The sequence below is a fragment of the Pteronotus mesoamericanus genome, unplaced genomic scaffold, assembly GCF_021234165.1.
Source record: "Pteronotus mesoamericanus isolate MK-2021 breed Mesoamerican mustached bat unplaced genomic scaffold, CSHL_Meso_final contig_74, whole genome shotgun sequence".
NCBI lineage: Eukaryota > Metazoa > Chordata > Mammalia > Chiroptera > Mormoopidae > Pteronotus > Pteronotus mesoamericanus.
Window position 1 is genome coordinate 16,861,873 of NW_026555247.1, and position 9,825 is coordinate 16,871,697.

General features: G+C 38.6%; 1 protein-coding gene across 3 annotated transcripts in view; it reads right to left on the minus strand.

Annotated features, from left to right (window-relative positions):
• RPRD1A (regulation of nuclear pre-mRNA domain containing 1A) overlaps positions 1-7,585 on the minus strand; it is a 61,763-nt gene extending 54,178 nt beyond the window's left edge. For all 3 annotated transcript variants that reach the window (XM_054583537.1, XM_054583536.1, XM_054583538.1), the window contains exon 1: positions 7,336-7,585. In XM_054583537.1, the coding sequence (XP_054439512.1) occupies positions 7,336-7,486 (151 nt within the window). In that variant the 5' untranslated portion in view covers positions 7,487-7,585. The remainder of the gene's footprint in view (positions 1-7,335) is intronic.
• Between the last annotated feature and the right edge of the window lie 2,240 nt (positions 7,586-9,825).

Genomic DNA, 9,825 nt, shown 5'->3' on the forward strand with positions numbered 1-9,825 from the left:
AATGTAACAATCACTTATTTCTCTAATAATTTTTAGGAAATAGTTATTTTCCATGAAGAATATAATTTTAACAAAATCAATTTAGTATTGTAATTTTAAAATAAGTAATTAATACATATTTTTAAATATTTTAATTTCTAACATTACTACAGATAGATATAACTCACATAAATAAAAGATTTGGGGTCCTCAATAATGTTTAAGAGAGTAAAAGTTCTTAAATCATACAGTCTAAGGATCTCTGGTGTAGACTGAGAATTTCCTGTGGAACAACCAATTGGGTTTTTTTCAAAGAGTAAATTTACAATGAAAGAGAGGGAATCCAGAGAAGTAACAGGAATCAAAGAATACAGTAATCGAATGCAACAAATGAACTGTACTAGGATTCTGATACAAACAAATGGCTAAAAAAGAAAAAAGTGTGAGACAGTCAAGGGAACAAACACTGGCTGGATATTTAATGATATTTTAAGAAATTAGCTTTCTTTTTTAGTTGTTAACAAAGAGTTGAAGCTGGGTGATGACTCCATGGGGGTTCATGAGAGTTGCGCAGTTTGAGAACACCAAATACTTTCCAGGTACTAGAAATTACAGAATATAAACTCTGTCTAACTTGTTCAATTCTAACTCTAAAAGAGAAGCAAGTAACAGTATCAGACAATATAAAAGCCAATGAATTGTCAATTCAAAATAGAATCCCTTCATTTTAAGGACTTGTATTAATATATTTTTAAAACATAAAAAGTGTTCTCTGCCTTTTCTACTCTTCTAAAACCAAGTAAATGAGAATAGTTAAGAACACCGTAATTATTTCAGTACCTCTTACAAACCTAAAGCCATACTCATTAACATAAATGTTAATTCAACATATTTAGGAACCTCACCAAAGGCAATACACTAGGGTTATGGCGGCTAAAAACTGAAAAAGGAAAACCACTACCTGAAGGAGCCCACTCTCTGCTACTGACCAACACAAAACCTCCAATCAATAACACACTATAAAGTGATCATTAGGGCCCTGGCTGGATAGTTAAAGTGTTGACTCGATACATCAAGGTTGCGAGTTCAATCTCTGGTCACGGCACATACGAGAATCAACCAATAAATGCATAAATAAGTGGAACAAAAATGGATGTCTGCCCTGTCTGTCTGTCTCTCTAAAAACCAGTTTTAAAAAGTGATAATTAGTTCTGCGAAAATGTCTAATATAGTTTATTGAAAACAAAGTGCTGATTTTAACTAATGATTATAGTACATGGAAAACCTCAACTTTAAATAAGCTACCATTTAGTTGCCAGTTGAGTAAATAAATAGTAACAAGCATTCAAGGGCTGAACATTCCCAGGTTTGGCTCTTTGCACTCCAAACTACTGTTTCACCTCAGCATCTTCACATATTCCCAGTGGCTGAATGCCCCCTTTCCTCATGGAATAGCTGGGTCAGAGAGGTTGTTTCTGTTTTGTTTTGTTTTGAAATCAAAACTCACTTTACAGAGATAATTTTCCCTTACTATCTTTACTTATGGTTTTCCTCCTTTAATGGGCATAATGAAAAATTTCTTGTGTATTTTTTGCCCTCCCCATGAGACCATAAATTCTATAAATGCGGGAACAAACTAGCTTTCTGTTATTTTTTTACTGAAATATATGACATAGAATCTTTGTCCTCTATATCACTGCAATATCCAATGGCTGACACAAAGAAGATAATAAATATACAGTGAATTAATATACTCTAAAGCAGGGTTGCCCAACCCCCGGGCCATGGACCAGACAGAAAGAAGTTCAGGTCCATGGACTGTTAGAACTGGGCTGCATAGCAGGAGGTGAGCGGTGGGGTGAGCCAGGTGGGGTAAGGCAGTGGAGGCTTCTTCTATATTTACAGCCACTCCCCAGCGCTGGCTCAGACAACCACCTGAGCTCTGCTTCCTGTCAGATCAGTGGCATTAGATCCTCACAGGAGCAGTAATCCTACAGTGAGCTGCACATGCGAGGGACCTAGGGTGCATGGTCCTTATAAGAATCCAATGCCTGGTGATCTGAGATGGATCTGAGGCGGTGATGCTAGCAATGGGGAGCGAATGCAAATACAGAGTATCATTAGCAGAGAGATTTGACTGCACAGAGACCATCATAAATCAATTGCTTGCAGACTCATATCAAAATGCTATCAGTGAGTGGCAAGTGACAATTAAGCTGCATCTGGTGGCAGGCCTTACTGTGGCAAGTGAGTTGATGTACTTCAACTGTACAGCGGCATCTGGTGGCCAGCTTTAAGTCGTAATCTGACACTCATTTTAGTCCACTCACGGCCTACTTTTTTATTTACTACTTCCATGCGTGCCTCTTTCCTGCACTGTGCACTTGTGTCAGTCATTTTTGGTAAGCCCACATGCTAACCCTAGCATGTGGTGAGTTGCATAATTATTTCATTACCTATTACAATGTAATAATAAAGAAATAAAGTGCACAATAAATGTAATGTGCTTGAATCATCTCGAAACCATCCCCCGCCCCCCAACCCTGGCTGTGGAAAAACCGTCTTCCTTGAGACCAGTCCCTCATGCCAAAAAGGTTGGAGACTGCTGCTCTGAACTGAAAAGACAACATACTGAGTGGGAGAAAATCTTTGTAAATCATAGATCTAATAAGTGACTTGTACCTAGAATACATAAAGCACACTTACAAAAGACTGCCAAAAAATAAAGGCCAAAAAGCACACGAAAATACTCTCAAAATCTTTAGTCATCAGGGAAATGCAAATCAAAATCACAAGACACTACTTTATATCCAAGAGGGTGGTTATAATAAAAAAGATAATAAAAGTATTGGCAGAGATGTAGAGATATTGTATCCTTATGCACCACTTTTAGGAATATATAATGATTCAGTCACTGTGGAAAACAGTCTGGCAGTTCCTCAAAAGATTATACGTAGGTTCCTATATGACCAAACAATTCTACTCCTAGGTATCTATCTAAGAAAAATGAAAACAAATCCCCACAAAAACCTGTATGCAAATGCTCATAGCAGTATTATTTTTAACAGCTTAGAAGTGTAAACAATCCAATGCCTATCAACTGATAAATGGATAAATTCATACAATGGGTTATTATTTGGCCATAAAAAAGAATGAAGTACTGATAGATGCTACAACGTGGGTAAGCCTGGAAAACATGTCAACAAAAGGAAGCCAGTCACAAAAGACATGTAATATGATTCCATTTAATGAAATGCTAAGAATAAACTAATCTACAAAGTACCATATATTGCCGTGCATAATGTGCTCTTTGTGCCCAAATTGTGAGGGGAAATAAGGCTGTGCATTATACATGGGTAGCACTAATTCTGTATCTATATAAATGTTTTTAATTCTTTTATTTATGCTTACGCATTAAAAGTGTAACTCTAGAAAGCAATAACGATATCTGTATGCAAAGTAATACCCTGGAATGTGATAATCAGTTTTGTTTCTAAATAAAAATGAATAAATAATTGAATTAAAAATTAAAATGAAAGATTTTTTTCCTGAAAGTCTGCGCCAAAAAACATGAGTGTGCTTTACACGCCGTAAAATAAGGTAAATTGGTAAATGAGGTAAGTTGCCTAAGGGCCAGGGAAGGTGGGGGGAGGGGTGTTGAAGGATGATGGCTGAAAGGCATAGAGTTTCTCTTTGATGACCAAATGTTTTAAAATTGATGTGCTGATGGTTTTACAACAGCTGGGCTGTGTATTTTAAATGAATGAATTGTGTGGTATGTTAATTATAGCTCAATAAAGCCATTACATAACAACAAAATGGTCACTTACATTTCTGATTACACTGTATTGCATTTGTCAGGGAAAGTAAAGCTACTTGGTCTTCATAAAGGCCTTAGGGTATATCCCTCCAAACAGAAATTCTTTCAGGAGACAAAGATAAAGCAGGTAGGAAAAGAAGGAAAATCTTCATAACTGAATGATTACCATGTCTGACATATTTTACATACTCATTTTTATATTTTAAACAGTAATTTTTCCTACCAACGAGTCACATTTTTGTCTCATTTGAACACTTCAAGAAGGTAAAGAACGTCTAGCTTAATATAAAATGTTCAACCAGTCTTTCTTAGTTTATTTCTTGATTTATTTCTAATTTGATCTCTTCCTTTCAAAAGGTGTATCTTGAAGAGATAATGTGAGGAGTCAAGATGTCACAGCAAGATGGCTAAAACAATGCCCGGTACTCAGTAAACTATTGTCATTATCATCAGGCTACAAGAGATGAAGGATCCTAAAATGATTAGCAAAACTGCAAAGGGGTGAGGCTGCAAAGGCTACACCGACAAAGGCATAGTCATGCGCCGAGAAAGGAAACCCCTGGCAGGTAACTCCAGAGGCGAGAACTGCATGAGCAGCATCATGACCATCACTGCCACTGCTACTGTCTTCACCCTTCCATCACCACCAGCATGACCCAACACCGCTGTCTTCCTAAAGCATCTATTTATATGCCTTTAACTTTTCTAACCATGAGCACTTAAACAAAATGAAAACATCTCCCCACACAGGTAAGAAGTAACAGAGCTTATCATTTCCGACATTTGTATCAATTTTTTAAAAAAATTGTATGAAATATAACACGAATCCATTTTCATTTCTTCTTTCCCTTATGGTAACTAATCACTATTGGCAATTAAGAGGGGTTCTATGGAAAATAACCTCACAGGGTGATCTGATCATAAATTCCTAACTGGGCAAGTCATAGTGGGTCATGCCCCAGGCCTGTGACTTCTTTAGTGAAAGGTTTTAAGCCAGCCCTGTCCATCGCGCTCAATGCATCTAGCTTAACAGACCTTTGAAATATTAGAATACCCCTGGAAGGGTATTCTCAAGAGAATACAGAACCCTCAAGAGAACACATACTCTTGTTAACTATCCTGTAATCCAATCCCTGGCTTTTTTTCCCTCCTTAAATTCAAATGCACAAAAACTGTAAAACTCATTCTCCAGAGCACTTTAGATTTTGCTCTCTGACCTATGTCATCAGTTTGGCTAAAATAAACTCTACTAAAAAATCTTTACAGGGCACTGGCTGGGGTGGCTCAGTGGATTGAGTGTCGGCCTGCAAACCGAAAGGTCGCCGGTAGGATTCCCAGTCAGGGCACGTGCCTGGGTTGCAGGTCAGGTACCCAGTTGGGGGAATGCGAAAGGCAACTGATGGATGTTATCTCTCGCACACTGGTGTTTCTTGTACTACCTGTATTTCTCTTGTCTTTTCCCCTCCCTCTAAAAAGTAAATAAATAAAATCTTTAAGAAAAAAAATTCTCTACAGGTTTATATGTTTCTTATGTTGACACCACTATCTTAGAATATGGTGTTAATCCTTACTATGCATGTAGCTGAAACTATAGAGATCTGTAAACTAGAGTATTGCTTTGCATGTTTTCAAACTACTAAATGGCATATTGGTCTGCACTCTGCTTTCTCAGCTCAACATTTTGCTTGTTTATTGCTGTTTTTTAATACATCATGTTTCATGTAGCTCTAGCTCATTCACGAAAACTGCTGGACAGTACTATATTGTATGAGTATCACAATATATTTATTTGTCCATACTCTTTGTTATTAACAGACTGCCATAAACATAACTCCTCAAACACAAGTACTAATTTCTAGGATATATTCCTAGAAAGAAACAAAAAAAACTGCTGAGTCAAGGATATATTACCTTCAGCTTCCTTCGACAGTTGCTAAGCTGATCTCCTTTTTACATTCTGACCAAAAAGTTTCTGTTTCCCCTCATCCTCACCAATTCCTGGTATTGTCATACTTTTCAATTTTGCAAACTAAAGAATATAAAGTGGCACCTCACTGCTTTGTTTTTTTCAAGATTAAATATCACTTAGTGGCCTTTCAAGCTTCCTATCATGTGAAATGCCTTTAACGGTATTGTCGTTTTTCTATTGACTTGTGGTAGTTCTTAAAAATAGTCTGGTATCAATCCCTTATTGATTATATGTGTTTCTAAATGCTCTATCCAAAAAAAAGGACAAGGCCTATTGCTGATTTTGAAATCCAGTAAGGTATAGAAGCAAAGACAATTCCTGCCTTCATGAAGTTCACAGCTATTTTCTAGACCTTTATACCTGGATTTCTCAAAACTTTCTAGCCATTCAGAGAACATAAATTCCTCCTTGAGAGCCAATACACATACACTTACATATGAACTAAAAAAATGGAGCTCTATATCAATTTCTTCTAGTGAATTAACCACAAGCAAACACACAAGAGAAAGATAATTTGTCTCCGGTCTATACAACCAAAGCTACACTGACTCTCATATTAATTAATACATCATATAGGCCGGCAAACAGGCATCTGTTTTGATTAATATCGGTTTATTAAATCCTGTAATTAATAAATAACCATTTTTTCTCACACTAGAACGTCTGAAACAACAATGAGGAGTGTCCACTCTCTCTACCCAATGAATTAAGAAGTACAAACCCAGATTAAGCAAATGAGTTTTTAAAATTTTCAGTCGCACTCACATACCAACAGTTCTTACAGATAAAGGTGTAGAAGTGAAATGATTCTGGGTATTCTCGTGACAGCAGACTTCCGCTTAAAAGTTACCTTCATTTACAGAAGCACTTTCGAAGGTTCCGCAAACTAAAGGCACTGCCCTAGACTCAATACAATCAATCACGGAGCAAGAAAGGACCTTAGATGACTTAATCCAACTCCCTCAGTCGGGTGAGGCAAACTGCAATACAGGAATTGAGAAATCTGTCCAATCCAGGTCCCCTAAAATCTATAAATTCAGGAGTCTCTCCATTGCATTACACATCTTATTTTAGACTCCCCAGTTCTAAAACTCTGATTCCTTTATTGATTTTACAAGACTGAGTTGATATGTTACAGAAATGACGGCAGTAACTCCCAGCCCCACACCAATTTTCCTTTCCACACTCCCCTACCGTTCTCCTTACCCAGCCTCCATTACTGATGTGCAGAACGAAAAACAGAAAACAAAACCCCGAAAAAACCAAACAAAAAACCTGACTGCCTGAATTTCTGGCCCTAATTAGGTAAGCAGTCTTCAGCCCCTGGTTACTGGTTCTTTGTTAAATCAATAGAAGTTCATTTTTAATCCTTCGCTCCTTTATTCAGCAATGCCTACAAAGTGCCGACTTTGCGGGAAGCGCAGCGCACGCTGCTCCTCCAAACGCCCAGAACACCGAGGCCAGGGAGCCGCGGGGCCGGGTAGGGGAGTGGCAGGCAGCGGGGAGCTGCGGTCGCTGGGGGCATGGGGTTCCCGAGAAGAGGGGCTGGGGGTCCCGGGCGACTCACCTTTACGCAGCTCCCGCTCCCACACGGTCACGATAGGGCGCGAGTGCTTGCGGTGGTGGATGAGCCACAGGGACAAGGTCTGCACGCTCTGCTGCGAGTTGCTTAACTCCGACAGCTTCTTCTCCAGCGCCGCCTCAGAGAAGGCGGACATCCCTCCAACACCGCGTTCACGCCGTCCCACGCTGTGGGGCAGAGGGGAGGAGAGTTTCGCCGCGCTAGCTGCGGCCTCGCCCCCTCACCCCACCCTTCCCCACGCCCTCGCCACCGCCGCCTCTACATCCAAGCCCCGCCGCAAACCAGCAAGATGGCGTCCAGCCGGCAGTGACGTCGCTGCCCACCCTCGGAAGAGGCGCGGCCAAGAGGCGGGACCTCCGAGAGGCACCGGCGCGGCGAATCCAGTGCAGGGGAGGTGGACCCGGGAGTGCTGTCTGGGTCTGAGCCGTGCGGTTGGGCGGGGTTTGCCAGGCCTGGAGCCCTCGGTAGAGGAAAACTGTCAGTGCCCAGAAACGAGTGATTAAAAATCTCTACGTAGGCCTGTAAACTGGTACAGGCAGTTTAACGATTACTTGGCATGATATACTATATTTTAAAATACACCTTCCTCTGACCCAGCAATTTCACTGATTGCTGTCAATGCTAGGGAAACACCAGTACGTTTGTACAGGGAGCTCTTTATGTACTAGTTCTGTCCAGCTCAGTAACAGTGAAGAATTGGGGCATTCAGAGCAGGTAAATGGCTGAATTAATTGTAGTACTTACGAAGCAGCTGAAAAGATGGAATAAATCCAATGATGAATAGGGTTTTGTTTTTTTTTAAGTTGCAGAAGGAAAAGTATGGTATAAAATTTGTTTTATAAAAGTATACTTTATGAAATTTTATGAATTTGTAAGTATGTGTATGCGTGGCAAAAGGTCTAGAATATACACTACATCAATAGTGGTGACAGAGGATCAGAATTGGAGTCCTTAAGCTGTATATGTATTGTTTCCTTTTTTTTTTTTACAAGAACATAGTCATGTATCACTTATATAATTAAAAAATAATTTCAGGTATCTCATAATTAATACAGCACATTTTGACATCATACTTTCCTTAAATGTGATATCCACAGAGGAAACAGATACTGTCACATTCTAAATATTAATACAGGAAACTTCCAGAAAGATGCATAAGAAACAACAGGAATTCCTAAACCATGTTTTGAAAAGCGCTGTTCAAGAACTTTGCACCAAGTAGGCAACAAATATGTTTATTTATTTGCTTGTTTGGTTTATCTTCCCTATTTCTACTGTCATTACAACTTGAGGTTTAGAGATACCTCAAGTAACTTCCCCTTCTCTTCCTCTCAGTCCGTTATCTATTTCTGTCTCCACACTCCTCTCTTTCCCCTATTGCATATTCTTTTGTTTCTCTGATCTGCTTAGCCTAGTTTTTAACCTTAACCTAGTTGAAGTTTAACCTGTGTTCCAAGACCTCAATGTATCATCAACATTATTCCCTTCCATGACCCACAGCCACCAAAATTGCTACGTATCATCTTCCAAATTATGTCTTCACCCAAGACTCCAATTCTTCCTGCTCCCTTCCTCTCTATCTCAACTCTACTTGAACTTTATAAACCACCTTAAATTCCAGCTTCTTTTCTTTCTCAACCGTTCCAATGCATGTAAGAGGTTACTTCCTTTGTCACTTACTGCCTTGAATGCCTTATTTAGCACTTACACTACTGGTCTATGTTATTTATAATTTTATACATATATTCTCTCCCCAGCTAGGTTTTGCTCTCAGTGACTCAGCCAAAGCACCAAGTCTTCTGTTTTCCTTGGTCCTCAGTCTAATTTGGCTGCTCCTGTTCTGGACTCCCACAGTATTCTGTATATGATTATACCATGCTTTTCCACACTGGGTGGTTAGATCTATATTTATTGACATTGTTACATATTGCTGTGTTTTCAAAATATTGACTGTAACTTTATGCCCTTATTTATGGCATATCATGCCCTTATTTATGAAAATTATGACTTATTTTCATATCTTGTATACTCTGAGTATATGTCTTAATTTTGTCTTCCCAAATACAGGACTCGAAGTCAGAATAATCCATAAACTATCTTTGACTTACCTGAAATGACTGCCAAGTAAAAACTAAACAAAAAAAAAAAAAAAAAAAAGAAAAAAAAAGAAAAGAAAAGAAAAAGGAAGGCTATCACAAGAAGAGACTATAGATCAATATTGTTCATGAATATTGATGCAAAAATCCTTAACAGAATACTAGCAAACTGAATCCAGCATCATATTAAGAGAATTATACATCATGACTAAGTGGGATTTATCCCAAGAATGCAAGGGTGGTTCAAATACAAAAATTAATGTAATACACCGTATTGGTTCAAATACAAAAATTAATGTAATACACCACGTTGGTAGAATGAAGAAAAAACACATGATCATCTCAATTGGTGCAAAAAAAAAAATCATTTGACAAAGTC